Raw genomic sequence first — 15,507 nt, forward strand, 5'->3', positions numbered from 1 at the left:
CGTGCTCCCGTTCCACAGTGCAGTTCACAGGAATATCAGTTGCTGTGAAATACGGTAGTAATCCGTGTGCGGATGGAGAGATTGCGTCTTTTTATGAACCGGATCCTTGTCCTTTGTAGGAGCCATTTTGTGGTCTTTACAGATGTAAACAGGAAATGAAACGTACGGTGATATCCGCGCGTTTTTTCTTCTTCTTCCGGGGGCGGGTGAAGCGCTTCCTGTTCTATGGGGGCGGGTGAAGCGCTTCCTGTTCTATGGGGGCGGGTGCTTTCCTTGGCGGTTGCTTGCGTAGAAGAAGAAGCGCTTCCTGTTCTACCGGGAAAAAAGATGGCGGCTGTTTACCGAAGTTGCGAGACCGAAACTTTATGAAAATGAATCGTAATAAAGCGCACCGGGTTATTAGGCGCACTGTCAGCTTTTGAGAAAAATTGTGGTTTTTAGGTGCGCCTTATAGTGCGGAAAATACGGTATATAAATTTATTTATTTAGCTATTCTTGTTTGAATCACACTTATGTGTAACTTACAAATGACAATATATTTATTTATTTAAGTGTGTATCAAACTGGTAGCCCTTCGCATTAATCAGTACCCAAGAAGTAGTTTTTGGTTCCAAAAAGGTTGGTGACCCCTGTACTAGGGCATAAAATCAGTGTCAGTTGAGTCGGTCCATAGGTTGCCTGTAGGGATTTTTAATGTCCAGCAGGTGTCAGTATTTAGTGACACAGTATCGACACAGTATCAATACAGTTTTGCAATGTGTCGAAACGCTTCATGACGCCTCATCAACCCATCACTACTGAATACAAATGGCGGACTCCTGCAAAGCTCAAACAGTATATGGAAATTTCCCCTGACTTGACTAAGCCAAAATACGTCACCAAAGTCTCAAATTCCAAATAGATTGTTTAGAGCAAAGTTTGGAAGAAGGCAAGATTGTTTTCTAAATACCTCCCCAATGCGTCCATGGTTTGAATTCAAATTTTCGGAGCTTATGGTGATATGAAATACACAAAAAAGCGTCCCAACAGATAAGACAAGTTGGTTTTGTATAATAGGACCCTTTTAGCTAAGTACTATAGAACTGTTAAAATGATAAAAACAAGAAAACAGTCAGTTTTAACTTCAGTGACAAGGGTGTAATCATGTAAAGATCTGTGTCATAGATGTCATCATATATCTCATTTGTTATGTCAGTGGAAGAAAAAGTCAACCGCTGACACTACTTTAAATGTGATTAATTTCATGTAATTTTCCATGTTTATTGTTATTCTCATTGTGGTCTCTTTTTGTGGAATAAGTCAAATCAAACTTTATTTATACAGCACTTTTCATAGCCAGGCAAATGGCTAACACAAACACGCTGCACAAACAAACCCACACACACACACAGTGCTATTGACATTAACAAAACAAAATATGGCATGAGGATTTGTGGAAAAACGCCATATTTGACGCGTCCACACTGGAGAATGACTAAAATAATGCCATCTTAAAAAAAAGTATGAAACATATGATAAAATATATGTAAAAAATTAAATATAAACAAGTGTCCCAAAAAGGTCAAAGGAAAAGCAAAACCGAGTTAATTAAATGCTTGTAGAACTTGTGAGGCGCACAAAATTTGTGGCAATGGTTCAAATGTAGAATTTTATGTGAAACTTCAGATGCAAATTAATTAGAGTTGTGAATTATGAATTGTACAAACTCAGGCATAATCAACTACCGTATTTTCCGCACCATAAGCCGCCCTGGGTTATAAGCCGCGCCTTCAATGAACGGCATATTTCAAAACTTTGTCCACCTATAAGCCGCTCCGTGTTATAAGCCGCATCTAACTGCGCTAAAGGAATGTCAAAAAAACAGTCAGATAGGTCAGTCAAACATTAATAATATATTAAAAACCAGCGTGATGTGGGCGCGCATGGAGTCGTATATCAACATGGACGGAGCTGCGTGAAAAAAGCCACCCGGCCTCTTCACGTAAACTTACCTTAACCACTCGCTCATCTTTTCTTCATCCATCCATCCCTTCGAGTTAGCTTTTATGATGACGCCGGCTGGAAATGTCTCTTTTGGCAAGGTCTTCCTTTTGAATATCACCATGGGTGGAAGTTTCTGGCCATTAGCATGGCAAGCTAGAACCACAGTGAAGGATGACTTCTCATTCCCTGTGGTGCGAATATTCACCGTACGTGCTCCCGTTGTATCCACAGTGCGGTTCACAGGAATATCAAAAGTCAGTGGAACCTCGTCCATGTTGATAATGTTCTCTGGCCGGATCTTTTTTTCAGCTATCTTGTTTTTACAATATGCACGGAAAGTAGCCAGCTTTTCTTGAAAGTCTTTAGGCAGTTGCTGTGAAATAGTAGTCCGTGTGCGGATGGAGAGATTGCATCTTTTCATGAACCGGAAACCTGTCGCTTAGTAGGAGCCATTTTGTGGTCTTTACAGATGTAAACACACAAAGGAAATGAAACGTAATATCCGCGCTCTTCTTCTTCTTCTACGGGGGCGGGTGGTTGCTTACAGTAGAAGAAGAAGCGCTTCCTCTTCTATGGGGGCGGGTGCTTACCTTGGCGGTTGCTTGCGTAGAAGAAGAAGCACTTCCTCTTCTACGGGGAAAAAAGATGGCGGCTGTTTACCGTAGTTGCGAGACCTAAACTTTATGAAAATGAATCTTAATATTAATCCATATATAAAGCGCACCGGGTTATAAGCCGCACTGTCAGCTTTTGAGTAAATTTGTGGTTTTTAGGTGCGGCTAATAGTGCGGAAAATACGGTAATCTATTTGGAAAGAAGCTGAGAATATATACCTACTGTAGATGCGCTGATAGCTTAACTATATTTTTATGTATTGAATAGCCTGTTTGACTGGTTGGTTTTGCTTATTTTGTAGGTGTCTTTAGAGCAGAAGAATGCCACAGTCATTTTCAAAGACCACCAACAGAGCGCAACATCCCTGTTGGAGGCCATTGATGACATGGGGTTCGAATCAAGTTTACCCGCGTCCAGCACAGTCACATCTGTCTCCACTGACAACCAGCTGATTCCCACATCAGGATTGGCACCTCTTGCCCTACAGGAGGCTTTGGAAAAGCTGTCTCATATCCAGGGAGTACTAGATGTCCGAGAGAGCCCGAGTGAAGAGGGTCTCGTCGTCACGTTTGTCTCATCTTTAACGTCCGTGCAGCAGCTCACCGAAGTTGCCATGGGCTTATCGCTATCAGAGACCACCACACTTGGCAGCCCCATCCAAAAAGACCCGCCGGTGTCGCCATCTCGCAGCACGGCAAGCAGCGCAGCGCTGCTGAAGATGAGCGTTCAAGGCATGACCTGTCACTCCTGCACAACCACTATTGAGGGGAAGATTGGGAAACTAAAAGGGATTGAAAAGATTAAAGGTGATGATTTTGACCCATTCAATGTAAAATATTTAAAGTCTTTAGGCCTTAGTAACACAGCACTTTTATTAGAATTATGTGGACTGGTAACAATGTTGTGTCCACTTACACAATCTAATCTATTACAAACGTAATTAGGGATTGACACTGTCAGAGACTTATGATTTATCGTGGTTGAATTGCTTTGTACTGTAAACTGTGTTTTATGATTTAGGTTTCTATATTCAGCTTCTAGAGATGCGCGGTTTGCGGACACAACCTCCCGACCCGCGGATTATCCGCGGATCGGGCGGTTGAAATAAAAAAAATTAGATTTTATCCGCGGGTCGGGTCGGGCGGTTGAAATAAAAAAAAAAAAGATTTTAAATAGATTCAGGCGGGTGGCAGTTAAACCAATTCGGAAATATATATACATAGTTAAATGTTGTTACCCACATACGAAAAACGAGCAGGAACCTGCAGCATATGCCACAACAGAAGAAGAAAAAAAAAGAGATGGACACTTTTACGTAGCGGAGAAGGGACGCCTCGCCGGGGTCCGGGACCGAGGCCCCTTCCCCCGAGAGGGCCCCACCGGGAGCCGTTGCTGAGGTGATCCGCGAGAAGGGCCCGACGCACGTCCAGGGTCACCACCGCGCCCACCGCACCGACACCCCGCCTCGTCCGCCTTCGCCGCGGCCGGCGTCACGCGCAGCAGGTAAGCAGCTTACCTGCCCGCCACCCCCGTGGCCGGGGGCTCGTAACAGGGGTCACTCCGCGCGCTCCGCCCGCGCAGCTTACCTACCCGCCACCCCTGTTGCCGGGGGCTCGTAACAGGGGTCACTCCGCGCGCTCCGCCCGCGCAGCTTACCTGCCCGCCACCCCTGTTGCCGGGGGCGCGTAACAGGGGTCACTCCGCGCGCAGTGCGCTCACGAAAGGGGTGGGGCTCACCCTGGTTGATATAGACAGCAGGACGGTGGCCATGGAAGTCGGAACTCGCTAAGGAGTGTGTAACAACCCACCTGCCGAATCAACTAGCCCTGAAAATGGATGGCGCTGGAGCGTCGGGCCCATACCCGGCCGTCGCCGGCAGCGAGAGCCGCGAGGGCTAGGCCGCGACGAGTAGGATGGCCGCCGCGGTGCGCGCTGAAGCCTCGGGCGCGAGCCCGGGTGGAGCCGCTGCGGGTGCGAGGGACATCGCACCTCCACGCGCTTGGAGGTGCGCTCAGCGCGGCTCCCATATGATTGCGCACTGGTGTGCGTCTGGGCCGTGACAGTGTGGTACGCATTGAATGTCTGTGCTGCATTGGATCAGTCTCCTTTCTTTCACAGGCAAAAGCTTTATAACCTCACTAATGCCTTGCATCGTCTATATTAGATATATAACAACGGGCGGATGCGGTTTTGATTAAATGTTAGAACGGGTGGATGGCGGATGGTTGACGACTTTCTGATGCGGTTGCGGATGAAATAATTGCCTATCCGCGCATCTCTATCAGCTTCATAGGAGAATGTAATTGTTGGCACAGGTGTTGGTATGATGCAGTTATATAGTACTGCAAACTACAGTCATTCTAATAAACATACTGTATTGCTAAAAAATACTTCTCTGACAGGTTCATCCAAACCGAGCTTTATTATACAGTGTTATCTGTTTGAACGCAGTTATTGTATTGTCAAACGTTGTGCTTTTTTCCCTTCAGTCACTTTGGAGTCTCAGGAAGCTGCGATTGTTTACCTGCCTTACCTCATCAGTGTTCAGACCATCATTGACCAGATTTCTCTGGCTGGGTTTAAGGCTTGTGTCAAGTACAAGCCCCGCCCACTGCAACTGTCTCTCAGTGAAATTGAACGTTTAGTTGATACGCAAAATCCCAGCGCTTCTTCACCATCAGAAACTTCAGAGGCGACCGAAATCTTCATTGACACTGTGCTTATCACACTCGGGGTGAAAGGCATGCACTGTCGATCTTGTGTGGTCAATATCCAAGACAACATCGCCACGCTGCCTGGTGTATCCTCAGTGGAGGTCTCTCTTGAGGAGGAGAAGGCCTCCATCTGCTACGACCCCCTAAAAGTCACAGTGCCTCAGCTGCGGCAGGCAATTGAAGCCCTGCCTCCTGGAACTTTCAAGACTCTACCCTGGGACTCTTCTGGGCTGCTCAGCTCTTCAACTGCCTCGCCTCCGCCTGCTTTATCATCATCACCTCGGACTTTTGGAGTATCCCAGGCCAAACCTGCTGCATCCCAGCCCTGTTTTAGCCAGCCTCTGGCCTCCATGGTGAATATACACATTGAGGGCATGACATGCAATTCCTGTGTCCAGTCCATCGAAGGCATGATGTCTCAGAAGAAAGGTGTGGTGTCAGCTCAGGTCTCTCTGGCTGACCACCAGGGCATCTTTGAGTATGACCCCCTACTGACCACCTCAGAAGAGCTAAGGAATGCCATAGAAGACATGGGCTTTGATGCCTTCTTACCTGGTGAGATAATATAAATTGTATCAAAACAATATCATGTTTCTATCTACTACGGTTTTCTTTCTGCTTTGATTTGATGTCCACAGCAACCAATTCTCTGCTACCCGTGTCCGGTCCCACTGCCTCTAAGTCTTCCAGTGTCGCCCCTATTAAAGATAAGAAGCTCGACATTGACCTCCTTAAAGAGACGCCCCTGGAACGGCGAACAGACAAGACAGACAAACATTCCAAATGTTTCATCCAGATTGGAGGAATGACTTGTGCATCCTGTGTTGCAAACATTGAAAGAAACCTAAAAAATGAACCGGGTTAGTTTGCATTTTGTTTGGAATATGTTTTAGTTCAAAAAATTGGAGTCATTAAATAGAAAATGTTCAACATGTGCAGGTATCTATTCCGTTCTGGTAGCGCTAATGGCCAGTAAGGCTGAGGTGCGCTATAACCCCGAAACAATCGACCCCATGAAGATCGCAGAATGTGTCAAAGAGCTTGGCTTCTCCGCCTCAGTCATGGAGAACTATGAAGGTTCAGATGGAAACCTGGAACTAGTGGTGAGTCAAAAGCCGAAATACAGAACGATAAACTCTTTAAAAAAAAACATTTAGGGAGAAAATGGTTGTCTATGAATTTGAAGTGTAACATCTCCTGTCACCTTTTGTCTGATTCTTCCTCCTCACTTCTTTTCAGGTCAGAGGAATGACATGTGCCTCTTGTGTCCACAAAATCGAGTCCAGCCTTATGAAAGAAAATGGGATTATATATGCCTCTGTCGCTTTAGCAACTAACAAAGCACACATTAAGTATGACTCTGAAATAATAGGACCACGAGACATCGTCAAGCAGATTGGGGTATTACACACTTCCCTGCTTCCTGTTAAACAATTTGTTTACCGTAGTCATCGTCAGCAATTTATTTGTAGAAAACAACAGTATATTTAAGACACAGCTAGAAATTGACTAATATTTTTTTGAAATTGTCTCTCATGTTTGTAGAACATGGGTTTTGAAGCATCTTTGGTGAAGAGAGACCGCACCGCCAGCCACTTGGACCACAGCAAAGAGATACGACAGTGAGAAGCATTGTGATTTTAATTTTACAACATTGAGTGTGGGGACATGGTGTGTGGAAATGCAAAAAGAACAACAAACTTCTGTTTTTGCCCTACACATTTGTTTAACTGAAAATCTGATTACACATGTGTATAAATTGCAATAGTAGCCTGATAACCAATGTATTTATATTATGTATTTAAAGCCAATAATCTCCTCTCCGATCTGCCACCTTATCGTGGGAGAGAAGTTTGCGTGTCCCAATAATCCTTTGAGCTATGTTGTCCGGGGGCTTCTATGGCCCCTGGTAGGGTCTCCCAAGACAAACAGGTCCTAGGTGAGAGACAAGACAAAGAGCAGCTTGAAGACTTCTATGGAAAGTATAAATCAAGGACCCAGATTTCCCTTGCCCAGAAGCGGGTCACCAGGACCCCCCTCTAGAGCCAGGCCCAGAGGTGGGGCTCGATGGCGAGCGCCTGCCCAAAGAGATAACGTGGGTCCCCCCTCCAATGGGCTCGCCGCTCACGGGAGGGGGCATAGAGGTCGGTGCAGTGTGAGCTGGGCGGAAGCCAAAGGCTGGCCCATGGCGGTCCGATCCTCGGCTACAGAGACGTGGAACTTCACCTTGCTGGGGGGGAAGGAGCCTGAGCTGGTGCGCGAGGTGGAGAAGTTTTGGCTAGATATAGTCCGACTTACTTTGACGCACAGCAAGGGCTCTGGAACCAGTTCTCTTCAGAGGGGCTGGACTCTCTTCCACTCTGGTGTTGCAAGCAGTGAGAGGCGCCGGGGTGGGGTAGCAATTCTTGTTGCCCTCCGGCTCAGAGCCTGTAAATTGGAGTTTAACCTGATAGACGAGAGGGTAGCTTCCTTCGGGTGGGCGGGACGGGTCCTGACTGTTGTTTGTGCTTACGCACCAAACAGCAGCTCAGGGTACCCGCCCTTTTTGGATTCCCTCGAGGGAACACTGAAGAGTGCTCCCTCAGGTGATTCCCTTGTTCTGCTGAGAGACTTCAACGCTCACATTGGCAACAACAGTGAAACCTGTAGAGGCATCATTGGGATTAACGGCCGCCCGGATCTGAACCCAAGTGGTGTTTTGTGATTGAACTTTTGGTTTTCGTCCTGGTCGTGGAACTGTGGACCAGCTCTATACTCTCGGCAGGGTCCTTGAGGGTGCATTGGAGTTTGCCCAACCAGTCTACATGTGCTTTGTGGACTTAGAGAAGGCCTTCGACCGTGTCCCTCGGAAAGTCTTATGGGGAATGCTCAGAGAGTATGGGGTATCGGAAGGTCTGATTGTGGCGGTCTGCTCCCTGTATGATCGGTGTCAGAGCTTGGTCCTCATTGCTGGCAGTAAGTCTGATCCATTTCCAGTAAGGTTTGGGCTCTGCCAAGGCTGACCTTTGTCACAGGTTCTGTTTATAACTTTTATGAACAGTATTTCTAGGCGCAGTCAGGGCGTTGAGGGGATCCGGTTTGGTGACTGTAGGATTAGGTCTCTGCTTTTTGCAGATGATGTGGTCCTGATGGCTTCATCTGGCCAAAATCTTCAGAATTCACTGGATCGTATCACAGCAGTGTGTGAAGCGACTGGGCTGAGAATCAGCACCTCCAAGTCTGAGTCCATGGTTCTCGGGTGCAGTGTCATCTCCGGTTTGGGGAGGAGATCTTGCCCCAAATGGAGAAGTTCAAGTACCTCAGAGTCTTGTTCACGAGTGAGGGAAGAGTGGATCGCGAGATTGACAGGGGGATCGGTGCGGCCTCTGCAGTGATGCGGATTCTGCATCGATCCGTCGTGGTGAAGAAGGTGCTGAGCCGAAAGGCAAAGAAAGCTCTCAATTTACCGGGCGATCTACGTTCCTATCCTCACCTATGGTCATGAGCTTTGGGTTATGACTGAAAGGACAAGATCAAAGGTACAAGCGGCCAAAAATGAGTTTCATCCGTCGGGTGACGGGCTCTTCTTAGATATAAGGTGAGAAGCTCTGTCATTTGGGAGGAGCTCAAAATAAAGCTGCTGTTCCTCCACATCGAGAGGAGCCAAAAGAGGTGGTTCGGGCTTCTGGTCAGTATGCCCCCCGGACACCTCCCTGAGGAAGTGTTTAGGGTACATCCTTATTGTACAGTGTCAGCTCATTGAATTGCCATTCATGTCAGTTTTGAAATAGAGACCGGTGAAGATTTTGATTATCTACAGTAATTCCAGCTTTAAATCGAGTAGATGTCCAAGACAATTATTTAGTTTTTCCCCTTTTAATGATTACTCAACACAGTCTACTAATTAGGAGGTAGGATTAAATAAGCTTTGCTTCTTCCATCACCTTTTCAGACATGTTGTAAAGAGAAATTAAAAATATGTGATGTATCATGTTGAAGCTGCATACATGTTCGAAATAAACTTCAACCAACTACTTTCAGTTTAAAAAAAACGTTCAACCCAAATCTCTGCTCTCTGAGGTGGAGGAAATCGTTCCTGGTGAGCCTGATATTCTGCGTGCCAGTAATGGGTATGATGATGTACATGATCATCATGGACCACCAGATGAGCGTTTCACACCAACACAATGCCACAGCCGAGGAACGCAACCTCTTCCACTCCACCATGTTCCTGGAGAGACAGTTGCTTCCAGGCCTCTCTGTCATGAACCTACTGTCTTTCCTCTTCTGTGTGCCTGTGCAGGTCAGTCCTTTGATTAACTGCATGCCCAACAGCACATGACAGGGAACTTTCCCCTGCACCTGTGTGTGGGTGTGGTTCAGTGACTGAGACGTTTCTTATAATAACTTCTCTCTTCAGTTTATTGGCGGCCGCTACTTCTACATTCAAGCCTACAAAGCAGTGAAACACAGATCTGCCAACATGGATGTACTTATAGTCCTGGCAACATCCATAGCCTTCACATACTCCTTCATAATACTAATAGTGGCAATGGTGGAGAAAGCAAAAATCAACCCCATCACCTTCTTTGACACACCGCCTATGCTTTTTGTCTTCATCTCTTTGGGACGCTGGTTGGAACAGATAGCCAAGGTTCAACTTACTTAGAAGACATTCAAAGTACCTTGTTGTAATCGTCTTGGTAACAGGAATTTGGATTGTTTCCTTCCAGAGCAAAACATCCGAGGCTCTGTCCAAGCTGATGTCTCTACATGCCACTGAGGCCACAGTGGTCACACTCGGTAGCGACTCATCCATCTTAAGGTACAGCCTGTGCGTTTGGAATGCCACTTGATAAGTGAAGTATTGTAGTCAACATTATATGTATTTTTACATGTCTTGTTACAGTGAGGAGCAGGTGGACGTTGAGCTGGTGCAGAGGGGAAATGTGGTAAAAGTAGTTCCTGGAGGAAAGTTTCCCGTCGATGGCAGAGTTATTGAGGGTCATTCCATGGCGGACGAATCTCTGATCACAGGTTGGACATACTATAAAAGGCCCAGTTTTCCTAATTTCATTTGTAGCTTAGAACTAAATAGTTGTGAGTGTGAAAGTTAGTACTGTAGCACGCTGTTTCTGAACAGCTGTTGCTTTGGAACATCAGGTGAGGCCATGCCTGTGACTAAGAAGCCTGAGAGTTTAGTGATTGCGGGCTCCATTAACCAGAACGGCTCCCTACTGGTCAGTGCTACACATGTCGGCATGGACACCACGCTGTCACAGATTGTCAAACTAGTTGAAGAGGCTCAAACTTCAAAGGTACATCATGAGATTGTGGATCTAGCTTTCTTGCATGTGGTTAAAGTGTTTCATACTCAATGCATGTTTTTTTAGGCTCCCATCCAGCAGTATGCAGATAAGATCAGTGGCTACTTTGTACCCTTCATTGTTGGGGTGTCGGTCCTCACCTTGGTATCCTGGATTGTAATTGGGTTCCTGGATTTCCCTCTCGTGGAAAAATACTTTCCAGTGAGTGTTCTTTTAAATGACCAAATTTCCTCAAACAGTCACTTACTCTGTGGTTATAGTTATTATAATACATGTTATATTGTAACACCTGCCTATGAAGGTTCTCATTCATCCAGGTCGTTGTCATCTCAGGGCGTTCAATCGTTCGCAACTGGACTGCTTGGTTTGTCTTGGAAGACGTTTCGCCGGTCATCCGAGTAGGCTTCATCAGTTTGTGCTCATAGACTTAGATTGGTCAGATCTAGTCCAACGGTTGGTGCCAAAACCCCAAATATTTATACTTCAAAAACCAGGAGGGTGTGCATGGGCAAGGATGGTTTCGCCCTATTGTAGTGAGAAAAAAGATTGTTTTACTGCAAACGAGCATCTAAAAGACCGGACACCCCACACCCACAAAAGCAATCTGGTGTATGCTATCCAGTGTAATGATGAATGCACTGATTCATATATTGGGGAAACACAACAACCATTAAGCCGACACATGGCGCAGCATACACGAGCCAAGACTCAGCTGTCTACTTGCACCTCCTTTGAGAACTAAAATGTACAGATTCTGGACAGGGAGGACGGATGGTACGAAAGAGGAGTCAGGCAAGCCATCTATCTCGAGGGGAATTTACACTTCAATGACTGTTTGCTTTGTCAGTTAGGATTGCTCTTTTGCATTTAAAAAAGTTGTTTCTCTCACTACGATAGGGCGAAACCATCCTTGTCCAGGCACACCCTCCTAGATTTTGGAGTATAAATATTTGAGGTTTTGGCACCAACCGTTGGACTAGATCTGACCAATCTAAGTCTATGAGCACAAATTGATGAAGTCTATTCGGATGATCGGTGAAATGTCTTCCAAGACAATCCAAGCAGTCCAGTTGCGAACGATTGAACGCCCTGAGATGTAACACGTGTTATTTATTTGTGGATAAAAATGATAAATAAATGTGATTGAAATATTATTAAACTGCATTTGCGTTAGCACTGAAAGACACTAGGTACTATGCAGTTGAGTAAATAAACACACATGGCCACAGTTTGTTTCCTCATAAAAAGTTTTTGTTTGTATATTTATTAAATCATTGACACAAACCTATCACTGATTAATATAAACTTCTTATATTCTTTCCTTTTCTGCTCTGGAGTCAATGTTTGTTTAGCATTTCCCACTAGTAAATATACAAATGTTTGCAGTTCACAAAAACAGCCACATTATTCCTTGCAGGGTTACGACAAGAGCATCTCCAGGGCAGAGGCGGTGATTCGCTTTGCCTTCCAAGCCTCCATTACCGTGTTATGCATCGCCTGCCCCTGTTCCCTCGGCCTCGCCACCCCGACAGCTGTAATGGTGGGCACTGGGGTTGGAGCTCAGAATGGCATCTTGATAAAAGGAGGGGAACCTCTGGAGATGGCACATAAGGTGTGTTGATAACAATACTTGGATGCAAAGTATTAGGACATTTCTAGCTTAGTTTAAATGAGTATAACTTCCTGGGAGTCATTTTGAACAAAAACAATAAATATTCAAACAGTAATGAGATTTACATCCAAAATACAAAACTGATTTCCATGCAGTCTACAGAGTGGTGGTCCATAGGACAAGGAAGAACCCATTAAATGTTGCTATCCCCCACCCAGAGTCATGGGCTGTGTCTTAAAGGGGAACATTATCACAATTTCAGAAGGGTTAAAACCATTAAAAATCAGTTCCCAGTGGCTTATTTTATTTTTCGAAGTTTTTTAAAAAATTTTACCCATCACGCAATATCCCTAAAAAAAGCTTCAAAGTGCCTGATTTTAACCATCGTTATATACACCCGTCCATTTTCCTGTGACGTCACATAGTGATGCCAATACAAACAAACATGGCGCATAGAACAGCAAGCTATAGCGACATTAGCTCGGATTCAGACTCGGATTTCAGCAGCTTAAGCGATTCAACAGATTACGCATGTATTGAAACGGATGGTTGTAGTGTGGAGGCAGGTAGCGAAAACGAAATTGAAGAAGAAACTGAAGCTATTGAGCCATATCGGTTTGAACCGTATGCAAGCGAAACCGACGAAAACGACACGACAGCCAGCGACACGGGAGAAAGCGAGGACGAATTCGGCGATCGCCTTCTAACCAACGATTGGTATGTGTTTGTTTGGCATTAAAGGAAGCTAACAACTATGAACTAGGTTTACAGCATATGAAATACATTTGGCAACAACATGCACTTTGAGAGTGCAGACAGCCCATTTCAGGCGCGCTAAGAACATATATTTTTCCACGATTTCAGCACTCAGGTTAACCATACCTAAATAGACACAAAATACTGCATTAAACAAGACTACCCAAATGTACTCGAACGATTGGAAAAAAATAAATGTTTTTAAGCTAAATTATTGGTAAACACAGTTTATGTATAATCATTTACGTAAAACCGCGAGTAATGAATAAAGTTTTCATCAATTAATATATTCTGTAGACATACCCTCATCCGCTCTCTTTTCCTGAAAGCTGATCTGTCCAGTTTTGGAGTTGATGTCAGCATCTGCTTTGAGTGTCGCAGGATATCCACACATTCTTGCCATCTCGGTCGTAGCATAGCTTTCGTCGGTAAAGTGTGCGGAACAAACGACTGACCCATTTCGTCGGCTTTCCCCACAGCCTCGTATTTTGAACAAATTTCGTCCAATTTCTTGCCACTTTTGCATCTTTGGGCCACTGGTGCAACTTGAATCCGTCCCTGTTCGTGTTGTTACACCTTCCGACAACACACCGACGAAAGTGAGAAAATGGCGGATTGCTTCCCGATGTGACGTCATCGCTCCGAGAGCGAATAATAGAAAGGCGTTTAATTCGCCAAAATTCACCCATTTAGAGTTCGGAAATCGGTTAAAAAAAATACATGGTCTTTTTTCTGCAACATCAAGGTATATATTGACGCTTACATAGGTCTTGTCAAGACAGGGACTATGGCGTGGTTTGTTCTCCTGAGGTGCAAGTGAATTGGACTGGTCATGGCGTGAAGGTAGATACATTTTTAATAATAACACTCAAAAGAACAAAAGGCGCGCTCAAGGCGGATGTACAACTTGACTAATGAAAACAAAAGACTTGCACGGGGGCAAAAAACTAGGAACAACAAAAAAACACTAACTGTGGCAATAATAAACAAACTTACTTGGCATGGGCATGAAGTGCGCAGAGGTGGACAGAGTGTGACAGGGGGCATAAATGCGGGGATGTCGTCAGGACGAACAACAGAAAATGAAAAGCTTAAATAACACAGACATGATTAACGAAAACAGGTGCGTGACGTGACAGGTGAAAACTAATGGTTGCTATGGTGACAAACAAGAGTGTACAATGAGTCCAAACGTGGAACAGGTGAAACTAATGGGTAATCATGCAAACAAGACAAGGGAGTGAAAAGCCAGAAACTAAACAAAACATGACTTAATACAAAACATGATTATACAGACATGACAGGTCTGGTGATAATGTTCCCCTTTAAGTCAAATACTTTTGTCAGTACTGTACATTTAAATATGTGCACTGTATGACAATGTAGTACTGCCATTGTGGGCTTACTGGACATCACGATTGCATAATATTTACTTATATTTTTTATGATAATCATTCATTTCAGCCACTTGAGTCTTGGTTTTTTTTTACAGAAGTGTTTTCTCTCATTTGATGACTCATGCACAGGTCCAGACGGTAGTGTTTGACAAGACGGGGACCATTACGTACGGCTCTCCAAAAGTGATCCAGGTTAAGATAGTAGTGGAAGGCAACAAAATGCCTCGCTCTCGACTGCTCAGCATCGTGGGAACAGCTGAGAACAGCAGTGAGCATCCTCTGGGAGCAGCCATCACCAAGTACTGCAAGCAGGTTAGTTTACTGCAGCAAGTTGCATTCTTAGGTCATCAGTGACTTGGACAACGCTTTACTGTGTGTGTGCAGGAGCTCGCCTCCGAGTCGCTTGGAACGTGCACAGACTTTCAGGCTGTGCCGGGTTGTGGCATTCGATGTCAGGTCAGCAACACAGAGATGCTCTCGAGGCACGCGGACAGTGACAGCGAGGACAACAACCAGCGCAACAGCGTCCTTGTTCAGATCAGCGACACCCGCACGTCGACGAGCTCCCATCCTCTTATTATGGACCCGCAGCCACTTGGTACGCCGTAATTCCCAAAACTCAAGGTCACCTCTCTGTAGTGATGTTAATGGGATATGTGTTTTGTGTCCACAGGCATCGTCCAGACTGCAAGCTACGTTGTCCTTATTGGCAATCGGGAGTGGATGAGGAGGAACTGTCTGCAGATCCGGCCTGATATCGATGAAGCCATGACAGAGCATGAGCGCAGAGGACGCACTGCGGTCCTAGTCGCCGTAGACAGTGAGTGCAGGAAGTATAAGCTGCTACTGGCTCATCTATATTTATTAAGGAAATGTTTAACACCACCTTTTAGATCTGCTGTGTGCGATGATAGCCATAGCAGACACTGTGAAACCAGAAGCTCAGCTGGCAGTCCAAACTCTTACCAACATGGGCTTGGAGGTCGTGCTGATGACAGGAGATAACAGCAAGACAGCGCGGGCCATTGCTGCACAGGTGAGCCTGACTAGCAGCAATCTACTTTGTGTTTAGTTACCGTATTTTTCCGACTATAAGTCGCTCCGGCCGAAAATGCATGATAAAG

The 15,507-nt window shown here is 45.3% G+C and overlaps 1 protein-coding gene across 1 annotated transcript in view; it reads left to right on the forward strand.

Annotated features, from left to right (window-relative positions):
- The window catches only part of atp7a (ATPase copper transporting alpha), a 43,624-nt gene that overhangs the window by 15,637 nt on the left and 12,480 nt on the right, over window positions 1-15,507 (forward strand). Inside the window, exons 3-19 of the mRNA XM_061930447.2 lie at window positions 2,900-3,404; window positions 5,088-5,867; window positions 5,951-6,172; window positions 6,252-6,415; window positions 6,552-6,713; window positions 6,858-6,934; window positions 9,372-9,594; window positions 9,712-9,945; window positions 10,025-10,116; window positions 10,201-10,328; window positions 10,455-10,609; window positions 10,685-10,819; window positions 12,036-12,230; window positions 14,513-14,695; window positions 14,768-14,981; window positions 15,057-15,203; window positions 15,277-15,419. Of these exons, the coding sequence (XP_061786431.2) occupies window positions 2,900-3,404; window positions 5,088-5,867; window positions 5,951-6,172; window positions 6,252-6,415; window positions 6,552-6,713; window positions 6,858-6,934; window positions 9,372-9,594; window positions 9,712-9,945; window positions 10,025-10,116; window positions 10,201-10,328; window positions 10,455-10,609; window positions 10,685-10,819; window positions 12,036-12,230; window positions 14,513-14,695; window positions 14,768-14,981; window positions 15,057-15,203; window positions 15,277-15,419 (3,759 nt within the window). The remainder of the gene's footprint in view (window positions 1-2,899; window positions 3,405-5,087; window positions 5,868-5,950; window positions 6,173-6,251; window positions 6,416-6,551; window positions 6,714-6,857; window positions 6,935-9,371; window positions 9,595-9,711; window positions 9,946-10,024; window positions 10,117-10,200; window positions 10,329-10,454; window positions 10,610-10,684; window positions 10,820-12,035; window positions 12,231-14,512; window positions 14,696-14,767; window positions 14,982-15,056; window positions 15,204-15,276; window positions 15,420-15,507) is intronic.

This window comes from Nerophis lumbriciformis, linkage group LG36, assembly GCF_033978685.3.
Source record: "Nerophis lumbriciformis linkage group LG36, RoL_Nlum_v2.1, whole genome shotgun sequence".
Classification (NCBI taxonomy): Eukaryota; Metazoa; Chordata; class Actinopteri; order Syngnathiformes; family Syngnathidae; genus Nerophis; species Nerophis lumbriciformis.